The sequence below is a fragment of the Loxodonta africana genome, chromosome 6 (genome assembly GCF_030014295.1).
Source record: "Loxodonta africana isolate mLoxAfr1 chromosome 6, mLoxAfr1.hap2, whole genome shotgun sequence".
Classification (NCBI taxonomy): Eukaryota; Metazoa; Chordata; class Mammalia; order Proboscidea; family Elephantidae; genus Loxodonta; species Loxodonta africana.
The window spans coordinates 32,970,960-32,988,946 of NC_087347.1; the positions used below are offsets into that span (position 1 = coordinate 32,970,960).

A 17,987-nucleotide genomic window follows, 5' to 3' on the forward strand; every position below is an offset into this window, starting at 1 on the left:
AAAATTTTAAATGCCAAATAGTGCATCCATAAAAACAAAACAAAAAAACCCACTGCCATCGAGTTGACGCCAACTCAAAGCAACCCTACAGAAAATATGAAATTTACATACCTTGTAAAAATATTTCCATAAATGCATACAATAATTGAATAAATGGTCATACAAATTATCCATTATTCAGAGCTACCTTTCAGATGTAGGGGTTTATTTTAGAATAAACCTGCATGTTTATCAAGGCCCCTAAATGCTTCCTCCACTGTGCAATCAGTAGTAGTATTTTTTCACATGGAAATTTTTTAGAAAGATCTTTAAAATATTACATTTTCCGTTAATCTAATTTTTGTCTCAATAGGATTGTTCTAAAATATGTTTAATGAAAATAAATGAAGCATGAACTGTCTCAGCTCCATATCTAAGCAGTGATTTTCCATATAACATTGCCTTAGGTGAACAGAGTCACCCAAGTCATTTTTGCCTTTTCCAGAATAACACTAGCTGTTTGTCTAAATTTGTTTGCTGAAAATTGCATGGCTTCCATTAATTTTAAAAAAGAGGAACAATGTGGAAAGATTTAGCTTCAAACTATTAGGTTTCTCCTCCATGCATAAATTCATAGGAAATTACAAAACAAAGATTTCCTTTGGGGAATTTTCAAATTGTGAATTTCCTCTACTAAGAATAAACTAGCTCCTTCTTTCCTCTCTGCTTTCTATAACTGTATTATTATTTCAGAAATTACCTTATCTTCACAGGAGAAAATTTCATAATTCATGAAAAGACTATCAAAATAATAAGTGAATGTTACATAACAAATTCACTGTTTCCTTCACCACCGTCTGCATTCCACTCTTGTCAAGGAGCTACAGTTGTGAGTTTTGGCCCTCTGTTCAATTCGTTGGCTGGTGAGCCTTTCACATTCTTTCCAACTGGGATTTAAATACAATACAGAACTATAAGGGAATTACTAAAGCTCTGGTACACTAACCACCATTTACACGTTAGCCTCCTTCAACTCTTTTATTGAGTCCAAAATGATACATATTTTTTAATGGTCATTTAAAAAATAACATACTCAGCTGCCTGTTTGTACTGCTTCAATTCTTTCTTCAGATTTTGGTTCTCGCTTTCTAAAAGCATATTCTGGGCATAGACATCTGGAACATTTTCAACATCTCTAAGTTCAATTATCCCCTTCTGTATTAATTCATACCTAGGATAAAATCAAACAAGAAGGCTTTATGTATCTTACAACATGACACCTAAATACAAGTGTGATATACAGGCTTCATCAACTGAAGAAGCTGCGATAGGTTTATTGCTGGAGGAAGAACAAGTTGTGTAGTATTTATTGAAAGTCAGCAATGTATACACAAAACTACACACACTGCCCACACATACTGAGAAACATAAGGGGCTTTTTATGGGGAATTTTAATTCTAGGCTCTGGCTGTAGAACCTGACCATCCCCATAAAGTTGTAACTCCACTGCCCAAATTTGAGTAATTATACATTATGCCAAATTTTCTTAGCTAAAAGCAGGAATATCTCTTTTTTTTTTTGCAAATTAAACAAATATACTCTTAATTTACAATCTCTTCTATAATTAAGAAGAAATTAAATTAGTGACTGATTATTATAAATAATTGTTCTATTACTTATCAAGTAATTTTTATTACCACTCTGCCTTCAGTGGAATTGTAAGAATAGGCTAAACTGGAGACAACCAAAGATTGAAGAGGAAATAAAAAAGTAAAGAAAAAGAAAAATAACAACCTGTTTTCAAAACATTTGAAGAATGCGATGGGGAAGAAGAGTGAGAGAGAGTGAGTACTAAGAAGAGGGAAAGGCAGAGAAAAAGGACGTACTTTTAGGGTGAATGAGTCCAGACCATGTTAGCAGTCAGGAAATGATGCAGTGGAGGGAAGGAGACAGATGACATATGCTCACATAAGGGTATGATCAAAGAACATGGAGGTCCTTGTGGAAGTCAGAACCACAGTGGAGAGAGCCAAGGGGAGGAGCAGATGGTAACTTCTTTCTTTAGAAAATACTTAAATGAGTTTTGGGTTATACATAAGTAAATCAAAAATCCTAATTCTAATAAGGAGCCCTGGTGGCACAGTAGTTAAGCACTTGGCTGTTAATCGAAAGATCAGCAGTTCAAATACACCAGCCACCCAACAGGAGAAAGATGTGGCAGTCTGCTTCCATAAAGATCTACTGCCTTGGAAACCCTACGGGGCAGTTCTGCTGTGTCCTGTAGGATCGCTATGAATCAGAATCAACTTGACAGCAATGGGTTAAATTCCAATAGAGAGGTTCAAGGCAGCATGGCTCCACGTAACTGAAGTGTTCTACAGAATAATGGGAAAAGGCTATCTTTAGGGGCAGAACTGAATTTCTGGGGATTGTTTCCTTTAAGAAAATGTTCCCTATCTAATTATAGCTCTAAAATTTATGCTTGTTTTTGGGAAATATGTGGCCTAGAGATCCTGATATTTAGCATGCACTTTTATGTTTTCTGTATTATAATTCCCTTCTATGATTCCCAAACCTCTGTAAGTCTCTTAAAAATTATAGCCCGGTGTCAGCTATCTTTGAAGAACAATGAAGGAAGAACCTGTACCAGCAGAAGCAGCACCAAGGTGAGGGAAAAAAGACCTGAGTTGGCAAGAAGGGGACTCCAAAAGAACAGAGCAGGTCCATCTACCAAAGAAAATGACAACAAAGACTGACTACAGAAAAATACTGGATTCACTGCAGGAAGGCAGAATGAAATCTTAGACCAAGGTATGCCCTATAGGCTAGAGACATCTAGGACAACTGGTATACTAAGTGCATGAATCAGCAATGAGTCAAGTACAGGAAGAGCACTGAACTGGGAGTCAGGATACCTGTGCACTTGCTCCAGCTCTACCCCAGTAAACTGTGGATAACAAGAACTTATTGGTAACATAAAGGGGCTTGGCTAGATCATCTCTAAGGTCCCTTTCAACTCTAATTTTATAAGATTTGAATGGGAGTCCTGGTGGCACAAATGATTACGTGCTCAGCTTCTAACTGAAAAGTTGGCAGTTCAAACCCACTCAACGGCTCCATGGGAGGAAGACCTGAAGATGTGCTTCCTTCAAGATTTCAGCCAAGCAAACCCTATGAGGAAGTTCTACTCTGTCACATGGGGTTGCTACAAGTAGGAATCAACTCCACGGCACCTAGCAACAATAACATATCCTTATACTCAAACCATTGCTGCTGCGTATTTTTCTTTCTCTCTCTCTCTCTCTAATTTACACTCTGCACTTCAACTAAGTAACCATCACTATATTCCAACAAACATAAACACAATTCAGCACTTCCTACCCACCATACTTGGAAGTGGGTGTTTTTCTCTCCCAAATGATATACTACCTTCTTTCTATCAAAACCTACAAAATGCTTCCTTATGAAATGTTTCTAAATTCAAACCCCACAGAGCTGTTGTCATTTCAACCATCATTCTCCTCAGTATTCATTTAAAGCAATTGATAACTCATGGTTAGCACCTCCCTAATTAGCATTGATCATAATAACGAATATATAAGTTTGTAGCTTGTTACTGGATTTAGCAAGAGACATCTTTCTTTGTTTTCTCCTTCCATTAGATTGTAAATTTCCCATAGGGGAGATTTTCCACTTTGTTTATAACTCACCATGGGTAGTCTATGCCATAGAACTTGACAAACACTATTAGTTCTCAACAGCTGTGGCTAACTGCTAAACAAAATAAATTTAAATATCCATTTAGTCAGTTTTAAAATTCAGTATTCCTGTAGTCTTGCTCTATTCTATGCAAATTGTAAAATTACAACTTTGGAATAATTCTAATATAAATTTCTGATTGCCAAAAGATAAAATTAAAAATATTATTGTGGAGGCTAAGTCTGAAACATTTACTTATTTTTATTAACGATTTTCATAAATATATTTAATCTATTTCATCTGATAATACATTTTTCACATACATACTTAATATATACCACCATATTTCCTCCATTTTAACCTCTTCTTTAATTTTGCCCCCAATCCACTGTTGTCAAGTCGATTCCAACTCACAGCGACCCTATCAGACAGAGTAGAAGTGCTCTATAGGGTTTCCAGGGTTGTAAATCTTTACAGAAGCAGACTGTCACATCTTTCTCCCACAGAGCGACTGGCAGGTTCAAACTGCTGACCTTTCAGTTCTTAACCACTGCGCCACCAGGGCTCCTCTAATTTTGCTCCCAGGGAAATTATTACTGTGCACAAACAGTACTTCTAAACTGACATAAAAGTTACCATGTGCCTAGAATCAATTTTCAACGCACTGCCACCCATGGGACAGAACAGAACTTCCCCACAGGGTTTGCTAGGCTGAAATTGATGTCTTTGAATTACATGTTGGCGAAGAACATTGGATAAATATATCATGGACTGCCAGAAGAATGAACAAAACTGTCTTGGAAAAAGTACAGCCAGAATGCTCCTCAACAGTGAAGATGGTAAGACTTCATCTCACGTACTTTGGACATGTTATCAGGAGGGACCAGTCCCTGGAGAAGGACATCATGCTTGGTAAAGTACACAGTCGTTGAAAAAGAAGAGTGCTATGAGTCAGAGCCCACTCCACAGCACCTAAAACAACAGTCTTTACAACAGCAGATCATCAGGTCTTTCTCCTGCAAAGCTGCTGGGTAGGTTAAAACCACTGGAGCACTTAACCATAACACTGACTGGACCCAGAGAGCAGAATTTTCAGTGATTCATAGAACAAATTCCTACCATATTCACCAATATATATCATCTAAACTAAGAATTGACAGCTTTTAATGTAGAAACTCATTGCCAGCAAGTCGATTCTGACTCATAGCGACTCTACAGGACAGAGTGAACTGCCCCAGAGGGTTTCCGAGGGGCAGCTGGTGGATTCTAACGGCTGACCTTTAGGTTGGCAGCCAACTTCTTAACCACTCTGCCACCAACCAGATAATAAATATTTTAGATCATATTAATACTCATCAAAAAATTTTTGTGGGCCATGCAGTTTCTATCTCAACTAATTAACTTTGCCATTCTAATTAGCAATACATAAAAGTCATGGTTATGTTCTAAAATATTTTATTTATAAAAACAAGAGACAGGCCAGATATGGCACAAGGGCTTCAGTTTGCTGACCCACGGTCTAAAGGACTGTAATTTACTGCAATTGCTATTTGAGGGCTGAAAGAACATAATTCAAATTTTACTGCCCAGGTTTTTTGTTGGTTTTTTCTTTTTTTAAAAAGCCATAACGGAGAAACTTTGCTTTGTTAGCTTTTGTAAGATTAACTGAATTCACAGCAATGATATATTCTGTCTTTTCTCCATAATAAAAATGATTAAAATAATATATTCAATATTTCTATAGTCCTACTGTATACAATAGGTAAAGGTTGTGATCAAAATTAAAAATGTTTCATGTGAAATAAAATAAAACACAGCATAATTTCATTACAAATTAGCAGCTAAAAAAAAAGATAACGTTTGAATCACAGTATTACTAGATCAACATAATAAAGGAATTTTTTTTAATTTTACCTTATGATTGTAATAGTATGCTAAATCATACGCTTATTTAGGGATTCTGAAACCCTGGCGGCATAGTGGTTAAGAGCTACAGCTGCTAACCAAAAGGTCAGCAATTCGAATCCACCAGGCACTCCTTGGAAACTCTTATGGGGCAGTTCTACATTGTCCTGTAGGGTCGCTATGAGTAGAATAGACTCGACAGCAATGGGTTTGGTTTTTTGGTTTTATCATGTTTTACTGAAATTTCATTTCATCAGTTCAGACTGCTAAACCTAAAAAGATAATATGACAATTACATAATTGTTCAGAGTACACATGGATGCAGACTTCTCTAAGGGAATCATTTCACACTTTCGACTACCCAGACATGTAAGCACTACATGTCCTAACACACACTCTGGGAAGAAAAAAGGGGGAATTCAACCACATTAACCTTTCATCAGTACTGCAAATTAATCATTTTTACCTACTTTTACAAAAAATGTATTTTCCACTACATTTGTAATTATTTCTTAAATATATTTTTATAAAATTCTTTTGTACAATTTCCAGATTTAATAGGAACAGTATTATTTTTTCAGCCATTAAACTTGTTCTTTTTCTTAGACTGCAGTAATAAAAAATGATTCCCCTCATTAAATAAAAAAAAAAAAAACATTAAATATATTAACATTATTAGATATGCAATTTAAAATAATGAAACTTATATGCATGTTCTCAGTACATGAGAACCAAAAAAAAAGCAAACATATCACAGCTGGATTAGTAGAACCTGCAAATTGCCCCTCCAAGTAAAATTAGGATTTAGGGCAAAAACACTATAAACATCATTACATATTATATTAACCGCTATAACTATCGTTATGAGTTGGAATCGACTCGATGGCAACTGGGTTTTTTTTTGTTTTTTGGTGTAACTATAATGGAAATTCTGGTTGCGTAGTGGTTAGGTGCTACAGCTGCTAACCAAAAGGATGGCAGTTCGAATGCACCAGACGCTTCTTGGAAACTCTATGGGGCAGTTCTACTCCATCCTATAGGGTCGCTATTAGTCAGGACTGACTCTATAGCAATGGGTTTTGGTATATGTATAATACGGTGCCCTGGTGGTGCAGTGGTTAAGAGCTTGGCTGCTAAACAAAAGGTGGGCAGTTCAAATCCATCAGCAACTCTTTGCAAATCCTATGGGGCAGCTCTACTCTGTCCTAAAAGTTTGCTATGCATTGGAATCGGCTTGGCAGCAACAAGTTTGGTTTTGGTTTTATCTGTAATATGCAATGGCTATTAAAAATCAAACCTACATTTTCATAGCCAATCAATTAGTAATATTTTTAAAGAATGTTAGGAATCTGAGAACATGCCTTGTGATATTATCACTGTAGCAAAGGAATAAAGACAGTATGCCTACTGATTTTCATAACCAGTAAGTTATTAAATTTTCCAATTATAACAAGAAAATCTTACATTTATATCAAATTTGAAAATGCAATTCCACTTCTAAATGAAAAAAAATTTACAGAAAAAGCACCAACCAGTTGTGTGAATAAAGACAAGTCATTACACTACAAGAAACAATAAACAAGAAGGTAAAGTAGTATTGTTAGTAGGGTATCTAAATGCAGGAAATAATATACTTAATAATTATGCAAAAAATAATGAAAGTATTTCACCAAACATCTTTGTGTTATATAACAATCAATTTGTTTGATTTTTGAATATCACCTAAACTTGAATATTTGGGAAAGCTATTTAATAAAAATTTATTTGCAAGTATATCCTATGTGTGCATGTATGTGTGTTTGTGATTTGAAGGGCAGGAATGAGAAAGTTTGCAATCATCTTGCGTACAGTGAGTCACTTTAAAGTCTTTTAAGATTTTTTTTTTTTTTGTACAGATACACGTTAAATAATGTTACCATTTCTACAAAACTACCATTTATCTACATAATTATTTACCATTCAGATTGAAAGCAATCAAGAGTTCGAGTCATTCCCATTTTAATCAGGAAATTGCAAAGGAAGTCTTCTATTACTTCAGGTGCTGCATACTTCGGAGGAAGAACAGTTTTCTGCTCCTGAAATTTAAATGTGCTATTATTTCTTTTGAGAACATGAAAGCTTGACTCATTCATTCATTCACTCACTCATTTTTTTTTTAACAATGTTTGTTGAATGCTATTTGCTGGAGTCTAGTTTAATTACAGGGGATAAAGCCATGAAGAAAACTGACAGGTCTCTGTCCTCACAAAACTTATAGTCAAGTGGATGGAGACAGAAAATGAATAATGATATATATTATGACTGAAAATACTAAATATATGGGGAAAAATAAAGCAAAGGATAGGAGACAGGGAGAACAAAGGGTAGGGCTGATAAGCTATATACATAGTGGGGTAACGAAAGATCTCTTGATAAAGTGGCATATGAGCACAAACCTAAATGAACAGGCAGACTGAGTCATGTTCCAATTATATGCATCAGCAAGCACAAATGCCCTGAGGTAAGACTGTGATTGGATTGTCTGAAGGACAATAAGCCCTTTCGATACCACATAACAAATTAAAAAGAAAAAAAAAAAAGTATGAACATTTTAATTTTTCTTAATTATTATCATTTTATGAAGAATTACAACAATTTCTGTACACGGATTTCTAGAAAACTATGGAAGAATAATGTATAATGGATGGTGCTTGCACTACACAAATTCATAACGGAAGTATAAAGTCTATCAGTTATATCAGGGATCAGCTGTTTTTGTAAATGAAGTTTATTGGAATGTGCCCATGCCCATTCATTTACATGTTGTCTATGGCTGCTTTTGCATTACATGGCAGAGTTGAGTAATTTCAATTAAAGAAATAACCTGACCCCAAACCCTGCCTATAGATTTTCCAATCCAATATATTTGACTTAATGTGAATTAAGAGGACAAAGTACCAATCTCAAATAAAATAAGGTTTATGTTTTAGGACCAGTGGATTTTTATGTTTATGTGTCAAGTACTATGTTAGGCGTATTACTTTACCAAGTACCAATACAAATGACTGGGACACAAAGCATTTTTAAAAACCCTTTTATAATTAATGATGTAAAGCAAGGGGGAAGATGATGAGTATTAGAATAAAAATTTCAATTGTACCTCATTCAAAATACTATATTTTAAACCTAGTCCTATAAATTATTGTATTGAGGTATTCAACAAACAACTAAGTCTATACCTTGATTATGAGAAAGGATTTCCTACCTTTTTTTTTTTTAAGAATGCAATGGATCTCCCTTTGTGTCTACCTAGAAGGAACTATATCCATCAAACTCATTAAAGAATGCAGCTTTCTAAGAGTTAGAGCACTCCATTTACAACAGAATATAATCAATTCTGACTAAGAATCCTCCTTTAGGGCTTTTCTCAGGACTGAGCAACTGGATAATTTGGAAAGGAATAACTGGATTTCTACATTGCGGTAGTCTACAAGACACTGAAAGATTAGCATAAGACAGAATATGAAGTGTAGTTCATCACATATTATTTTGCATTGGGGAACACAAATCCACAACAACAAAACAGTATCACAATTTCCTTCACATTTCGCAGTACAAAGTTTTCATCTTTGAAAAAAAAAAAAGGTCCTTACTTAATGATATGAAAATATAAAGCACTTTTTTAAAAAATATTTTTGCTCTCATCGTCTTAGTTATCTAGCACTGCTACAACAGAAATACCACAAGTGGATGGCACTAACAAAGACAAATTTATTCTCTCACAGTCTAGGAGGCTAGAAGTCCTAACTCAGAGTGCCAGCTCCAGTGGAACGCTTTCTCTGTTAGTTCTGGTGGAAGGTCCTTGTCATCAATCTTCCCCTGGTCTAAGAGCATCTCAGCGCAGGGATTCACATTCAAAGGCTGTGCTCTTCTCCTGGCACTACTTTCTTGGGGGTATGAGGTTCCCCGTCGCTCTGCTAGCTTCTTTTATATTTCAAAAGACAATGACTCAAGGTACAACTTAATCTTGTATATTGAGTCCTGCCTCATTAGCATAACTGCCTCTAATCCTGCCTCATTAACATCATAGAGGTAGAATTTACAGCCCATAGGAAAATCACATCAGAGGACAAAATGGTGGACAGTCACACAAAACTAGTACTCATGGCCTAGCAGAGTTGACACACATTTTGGGGGGGACACAATTCAATCCATAACAATCATTAAACTATTGACCATTTTTAAATGAGTTTTCAATTTTACAAGAATGGCATCAATTTTATACACATTTAATTGGTGATCTTATAATAAATAACCATTTCCCACTATATTCCCTAACAAAATTAGTACAGATTAGAACCAAGATGGCAGAGGCAGAAGGTAAACCCTTTCACCTCACACAGAAAAAGCAAAAAACAAGCAAAAAATGTTAGTACTAGCATCCTTGCGACTGTGGTAAACAGTAGGGGGATCATGGCAGCAGAGCGAAGGTTTACAGAATGATAGGAAGACTCTGAGACTTTTTTTTTTGATACTAACTTGAGCACCACCTTGGTTCCCTACTCAGCAGCCAGCTAAAAGTGGCAGCAGCCTTTCCAGTTTGGGATCTTGGTCCCTGGTTCCAGACTGAAAAGAGAGTGCTTAATTAACAGAGTATATCGTTTGCCTATTCGAATCTAAAGGACCAATGCAAAGTGCTTGTCTCAGTTTCTCCGTCTTGGCTGATGCTCAGAAAGGAGCGGCAGTATAGCCTGAGGCACTGTAAAGTGAACTAAGAAGCTGGGCCTTGAACTGGTTCAAGCTGCTTCATCCACGGGTGACGTAGTGAAACTGGAACAGACCCTAATTTTTACAATTTGGACAATCCAGAACGTAACCAGAATGGTAAAAATTATAGATCAAAGCCCTGTAATGGGAGAGTTGGAAGAGGCATAGTGAGCCCTTTCAGGAACGTGATGCATGAAATCGGATTATTGCCAGGACCGCAAAGAGCGACACACATTGGAAGAAGCACATCGGCCACCATCTTTGGGCAGGGCAGCACTGTTTCCAACGCTACACAAAATACTACTGGCAAGAGATTTGGTTGTTACGCTATAGGTATGCTGCCCTTGTTTTCTAAGAAGTAGATTAAGTTTCTAACAGGGCTTAGACACGTAATTTGCCCTGTTCCAGTTACTATTCAGGTTCATCTAACTTCTAAAATTTCAGGTCTGGACCGGTATTACTTCCTCAGCCATGACTGAACCGGGAAGAACAAGTATGATGCCCTACTAAGAAGCCTGTGACTACCTGGGGCAAAGAAGGGCACTGAGAAGCTGGGGTCAAAACCCTGGGGAGAAAATTTCCTTGGGAAACTGGGGCATTTAAAGACACCCATTTAAACGTGTATAATTCGGAAAGCCGCATGCATGCCCAGGGCAAAACATATGCCTAGAAAGACCTGATGTAATATTAAGCTGTCTCCCAGGGTGATCTCCCAGTTCAGTGAAAGCCTGGTTAAAGATTTCCCCAACATAGAGCCATTCCACAAAGACTAAAAGAAATTGTTGTTTTTTATTTTTTACCCCGGTGGCTTTTCTTCCATCTGTTTATAAAAGATTACAAAATCTGTATTAAATACCAAATTCTGTACATGAGTTCGGATGGTCGGTTTTATATGTTAAGCTGGCTAAAACCAAAAACCAAACCCATTGCTGTCGAGTTGATTCCGACTCATAGCAACCCTACAGGACAAAGTAGAACTGCCCCATAAGGTTTCCAAGGAGTGGCTGGTGGATTCCAACCGCCAATCTTTTGTTAGCCACGGATCTCTTAGCCACTGTGCCACTGGGGCTTCAAATTGGCTAGGGCAGTTATTTAATCAGACACTAATTTAGGTGTTTCTGTGAATATATCTTATAAATGTGGTTAACATCCACAATCAGTTGACTTTAAGTAAAGCAGGTTACCCTCCATAATGTGAGTTGGCCTCATTCAATCAGTTGGAAGGCCTTTTGTTCTTAAGAACAAAAACAGGTTTCCCAGACAGGAAGAAATTCTGCCTCAAGACTGCAGTGTGAATTCCTGCCAAGTTTTCAGACTGCCATACAAATATCAGACTCACATCTGTAACTCCAGCCTGATTTTGCAGCTTGCCAGGCTGCCCTAGAAATCTACAGATTCAAACCTGCTAGCCCCCACAATCACGAGCCTATTCCTTAAAATAAGTCATACGCACACACGCACGCACTGTCCTACTGGTTATGTTTCTTTGGAGATTTCTGACGATACATGAGTGCCAAAACTCCTTGGAGTAATGTGAATCAGATTAAACAGATAGAGTTATGTGGGTAAGTGTCACTTGTTGCAAAGTTATGCAAAAGTGGCCATAATATGGAGAATGACAGTCCAAACAAGAGTAGATCTGACCATTTACCTAAAGTGAAAGGTTGATGATAAATATGAATACCATACACAGAAGACAACAGGGTTGCATGAAGTAAGGTAATGTACTTAATGTCTGAATGACTTTCTAAACTTCACATGAAGAGTGTCTCGGTTAAATTATAGACTACAATTATGTTCAAAATTCTCACCAAAATAGAAGTATCTGTAGCCTGTTCTTGAACAATCTGAATTGCTTTTGCCAGATCTTCTTCACCTTCTGGAATGCTAAAATTATCATCTGGTATCTAAATCACAAAGAAAGAGAAGGATAGGAAGAGTGACCAGGAATATAAAAATACCTTATTTCACTTCAGAAATCATTTTCCTCACAAGCAAAGCAAATGACCAAAGACACACATTTTATGTAAGATACAAAGTCACTCAAAGAGCTATGAAAAATGAATAACTAATAATCAGGCAGCTTTCTGATTTCCCTGTAAATGCCACTCAGTGCCATTTCTAATAAACTGAAGATTAACTTACAGGCAACTGCTTTTATCTATAACAGCATATGTGGACTAGCAACTCTACTGGAAAAAGAAAAAGGTTAGCCCATCTAAATGCAACCATTCACTCTCCATCCCAGGTTTTCTCCACCATTACTTGTTCATAATTACTAGCAACTGCAAATTTCTGGTTTATTGAAACAAAACAAAAAACACTCACTGCCTGAGAGTTAAGTTCTTGGAAGAATGCAATCAACTGTAATTATGATATTAATAATAGTTAATACATATTGCATGCTTCCTATGAGCCAATCACTGTTTTAAGCCCTTTACATTATTAACTCATACAGTAATTTCATGGGGAAAATATGAATATTATCTCCATTTACTGGAAGAAAAAATAAAATAAAAAAACCTATCTCCTATGTTTGTCCTGTCTCTTCTTCACCCACCCCACAAATTGCCAGGCTTTCTTCTCCACAGTTTCACTCACAAGTTCTGTCATTTACAAGTGACTTTATCTTTGACGGTTCAGAAGTAATAATATGTCTCATGGGAACAATAAATTAAAGGAGAGCTTTGAGACAGGAACCACATTAGAGACAAATGCAGTAAGCTGGAAGGCAGCACAGGACTAGAGCTCCAGCTGAGTAGTGGGAGTCCGGGAAACCCTGCACAGAGCAGACTAAAAACCCAAACCCTTTGCCATGGAGTCAATTCTGACTGCCAGATGGACAGAGATGACAGTTTGTAGCACTGATTCACAAGGCAGACCAGTAGGAGCTGACTCAGAAGGATAATTAACAGGAAAACCAAAAGAGTCAGATTAATTAATTTAAATGCTTAAATCAATTTATCATATCTCACCATTAATAAGCTGATATTAGCTAAATTCATTTGAAAAACTAGCATCTCTAAGGAGTAAAGACAAATTCATTTGTTTCAGAAAATAAAATGAATATTTCACAAGAATGTCTACAATTAACTTGCAGAATAAATATCTAAAGTGAACAAATTACCTCTTCATATTCATAATCATCTTCAGATGCTTCAGTTATGGTGACCTCTGACCATCTCGTCAAGTTATAATCTCAAAAAATTATATTTAAAATTGATTCAACCTTAAAATGCAGTATTGAATCCAATAGATTTCATTAAGAAGTTGGTAAATTCATGTAATCTTTTTTTTTTTAACTTTTCTTCCCATACAGCCTATAAAGCCTATAACGAGATGTTTTAAAATAGAATACTCTTAATTATTATTTACTTAATTATTAATTACTTATTAATTACTGTTCCATACAACCCAAATACATGAAAAACTACATTTCAATCTTCTATCTGCCTATTTACTATTTAATGATTTCTAACTTAATTCTAAGGAGTACTTTATTTTACTTACAAAAATATGCATAGTACCATAATACAAATTAGAAAAAAGATAAGTAATATTATGTGCAGGAAAAATATAACAGTAATTTTTTTTTAATTTATCTCAAATGCCACTGAATTTTTCAGAGTGCCTGAGTCAACGATTCACAATGCAGGATTACTTCTTTATTAGTTTAAAATACTGCAAAGGAATTTTAAAATTAAATTTCTTTTATAGGAAAGGAAAACTAATTTTTCAGCAAATGTAAGCCATACAGCAGTCATAATTTGACATTTCATCAATACTCAAAAACATTAAAATATCAATGGAAATGTTTCCAACAAAAAAACAATCCTAACAGCAATGTTCATTCTTAAAGCATTGCCATTATACATGCAAAAACTGCAAGTTATTCTAATTACAAATGAAAACTTCAAGATAACATTTTACATTAAAAAAAATCAGCAACACATACCAGTGACACTATATTGTTTGTTAGCTGGTAGGTTGACATTATTTTTCAGTTGTACTGACTTGTTTAAAAAAGTATGAAACCGAACATTTCAATGCACAGTTATGTTTATGAGAAACCAAAGATGAGATTAGCCTGCTATGCATTTTGCTGCTAGTTATAAGAAATTATCTCTGTTAGTCTGTCTTCCAAGAGTTAGCTGAAACTGTCTATAACAATTTGTGTTTTCTGTAATAATAAGATAAATACATTTAATAGGAGCCAGAGACTGTTCTAAGTGTTTTAAATGTATTAACTCATTCATCCTCATTCTGCCTAGGAGACTGGAACTATTATCATGCCCCATTTTACAGATCAGGAATCAGATACAAGGTCACACAGCTAAAACCTACCAAAACTCGAAATCAGCCTCAGACGGTCTGGCTTCACTATACTAGACTACCTATTCTGTATGGAATTCCTTTGCTATATAAATACTTGCAGTGTTTGCCAATACTCTTCCACAGAGTTCTAAACCTCTAATAGAGCTGATGCATTCTTGTTACTCAGCCCCATCATAAGCAATCACACTCTTCACTGTCTGCCATGTATCTATCACTTGCAGAAGACACTAAGCCTAGTTCTGTTAGGACCAATCTTCAAGTACCTGCCAAAGGGCCAATATCCTCTTCCCAAACATGACTGACTTTCCCAATATAGTGAAAAGTAATTTATGCTCAACAAATAACTGGTAAAAAGTAGACTAAACAACAACCACAAAAAATGTTGCACACCTGTAGTTATCCCATAACCATTAATTCATCCCTACTGAGTAGAGCAAAGAGTGAAATATCTCCGTGTGAATTATCTGTCGTACAGAAGAGTTTCCAATAGCACTTGCCTCACTTTAATCCCTCACCAGAAGCCTCCCTAAAGGCCACTAGGCCTCCACTAAAAATATGTCCAAGGTACTTTAGCTTTCACTTACAGCCTTCTTAAAGTACCTTCAGCATCTGTCCAATGCCCAGTTCCAAAGCTACTCCCATACTTTAAAGTACTTCTTATGGTAGCACCCCACATCCAAGTGTCAAAATCTGTATTTGTTATTTATCGCTACATAACAAACTCCCCAAAATTTAGAGCTTAAACAACAATAAGCATTTATTATCTCACAGTTGCTGTGGGTCAGGAATTCAGTAATGGCTTAGCTGGATGAGTCTGACTTGGGGTTTCTCATGAAATCACAGTCAAGATGGCAGCCAGGGTTATAGTCATCTGAAGGCTTAGCTGAGACAGAAGGATCCACTTTAAAGATGGCTCATTCACATGGGTTTGGTTGTTGGCTAGAAGCCCCATGTAGGACTCTCTACAAACTGCTCGAACATCCTCAAGACATAGTAGCAATCTTCTTCCAGAGCAGTCAAACCAAGGGAACAAGGTGTAAGCCACAATATTTTTTTATGACCAAGCCTCAGAATTTACACACCATCATTTCCACAATATCTTTTTGGTGACATAGGTCAGCCCTACCTGATACATGAGAAGGAGACACAAGAGCATGAATACCAAGAAGCAGGGTATATTGAGATCATTTGAAGCCTCAAAACCATACTACCTTATTGGGTTCCGTAAGTATTAAAAGAGTAAATACATGTAATGCATTTGGAATAGTGCCTGACTTAAGAGTAAATGCTAGACAAGTGTTTGTTGTTATTTTACTCACTCTAGAAAGAGTCGTCCCTGGAGAAGGACATCCAGCGTGGTAGAGGGTAAGCAAAAAAGAGGAAGACCCTCAACAAAATGTACTAACAGTGTCTCCAACGATGGGCTCAAGCATAGCAATGATTGTGACGATGGCACAGGACCAGGTAGCATTTAATTCTTTTGTACATAGAGTCGCTACAAGTTGGAGCTGACTCAATGGCTACATAACAACTAATAGAAAGAGATGACTACCTGTGTGGAAGTCCCAGAAGTCTCCCATGCCTCAGCTTCCCCATATCTTAAGACGAATGGATGAATAAAATTATTCTCAGTCTTTCTCTAATTCTAGATTTGTATTTTTCTCTGCAGCATTTTTACTGAAGATTTTTGGAGGATCAACTAGAGGAAACCAGTCTCTTTTCAATGGAAAAGTACCCCCCTTCTGAGACACAGTTACTAGAAGTAGCTATTGTAATCAGACACTACCTTTAAGTGTCCAGAAAAGCAATGCCATTCTTCACTATTGCTCATACACCACAGTAAATTTCAATAAGAAGGAAATATTCTGAGATCATCTGAACAGACTTTAAAATTGTAAATAAGCCAACTGCTGACAAGATTATTGTGAGTAAGAAATATCAAAACATGGATTATTAAACATGGTAATATGTAGAGGAAAAAAGTGATTTGCCAATGAATTGGAAATATCAAACAAAAACTGTATACTCCTACGCAGAAAATATGCCAGGAAACAGCTTCTAATCACTAATAATATATTCTACTTCCCCACAACCAAAAGCAAAAAAAAATTATATGAGGAAAAAATAACTACCATTCTATGAAGCTTAAAAAAAAGTCTTTTCAAATGGACCACAATCATATTTATTCTCACAATAGCCCTGTGAGACTAAATGGCAGAGACACGGTCATCTATGTTGAAAATTAGGAGCCTGAATCACAGCTTAGAAGATTTGCCTAAGATCATACAGCTATAACAGAGACAAGTTTCTCGAATATAAACCACTTAAATTTTCTACTACACCATAATGTTTCTACAGTGATGAATTTGCAATTTTTTACCAATATACTAGGTAACGACCTCTCACGTATTTGTCATCCAAACTCTTTAAGTGTTATGTTAAAAACCAAAAACCCAAACCAGTTGTCCTGTCAATTCCCACTCATAGCTACCCTACAGGACAGGGCAGAACTGCCCCATAGGGTTTCCAAGGAGTGGCTGGTGGACTCAAACTGCAACCTTTTGGTTAGCAGTTGAGCTCTTAACTACTGTGCCACCAGGGCTCATACGTGTTAGGTTACCAACAGCTAAATCAAATCACTTAAATAGCTCAATTTAAAGACTCTTGAGAAGGGAGATGTAGAAAAGAGCTAAAGGGCTATGGACCCAAAGACTAAATTGATCAAGGGCAAGAGATTAGTGAGACAAAAAAGTCAAGAAGTGGACAAAACACCTAAAACAGAAATAAGTATTCTCCATGATTAATATTTTTACATACCCACGATATTTTAAGTACCCAGAAGCACCTCAGTTTAAATATGATGTCGCAGCGTTACTGAAGAAATAAGTGTACTTTGGAAGGTATGTGTGTATGCATCTGTCTATCTGGCTCACTAGCTACAACCCATACACAAATGCACCAACTATTCCCAAGATAATTCTGTGGCAATTTATAATTATGCATATAGCACAAAATATAAAAATAAATGCATATGGAAACTGGAGGAAAGAGAGAAATAGTAGAAATAAGATAAAGGTAAAGAAGCAGTATATGCCAGAAGATCTCTTGTACTTCCTTAAAAACAGTCCAAGGTTTGGCTATAAGCTTCCTGGTAGTCAGAGCAAAGAAAGGAATGTAATCAGAAAACAATTCACAGTGTCCGTGTCCATCTGATGAAGCCTGATGAGTTCCTCTGCAAATGCTCAGCATTTCTGGTTCCAAGCCTTGAGACGAATTACACTCTTGGGTTTTTATAAAGAGAACACTGTGTTGGTACGTATATT

The 17,987-nt window shown here is 36.3% G+C and overlaps 2 protein-coding genes across 7 annotated transcripts in view; both read right to left on the minus strand.

The window, feature by feature from the left end:
• LOC111747568 (sperm-associated antigen 16 protein-like) overlaps positions 1–17,987 on the minus strand; it is an 803,762-nt gene that overhangs the window by 736,357 nt on the left and 49,418 nt on the right. The window lies entirely within an intron of this gene.
• The window catches only part of LOC100669072 (sperm-associated antigen 16 protein), a 39,387-nt gene that overhangs the window by 11,949 nt on the left and 9,451 nt on the right, over positions 1–17,987 (minus strand). The window contains exons 2-5 of one of the 2 annotated variants that reach the window (XM_064286710.1): positions 13,457–13,503; positions 12,141–12,236; positions 7,540–7,658; positions 1,073–1,210 (exon numbers count right to left, since the gene is read on the minus strand). In XM_064286710.1, coding sequence (XP_064142780.1) covers positions 1,073–1,210; positions 7,540–7,658; positions 12,141–12,236; positions 13,457–13,503 — 400 coding nt within the window. Of the gene's footprint in view, positions 1–1,041; positions 1,211–7,539; positions 7,659–12,140; positions 12,237–13,456; positions 13,504–17,987 lie in introns of those variants that run through there. The other variant, XM_023541800.2, reaches the window with a different exon arrangement.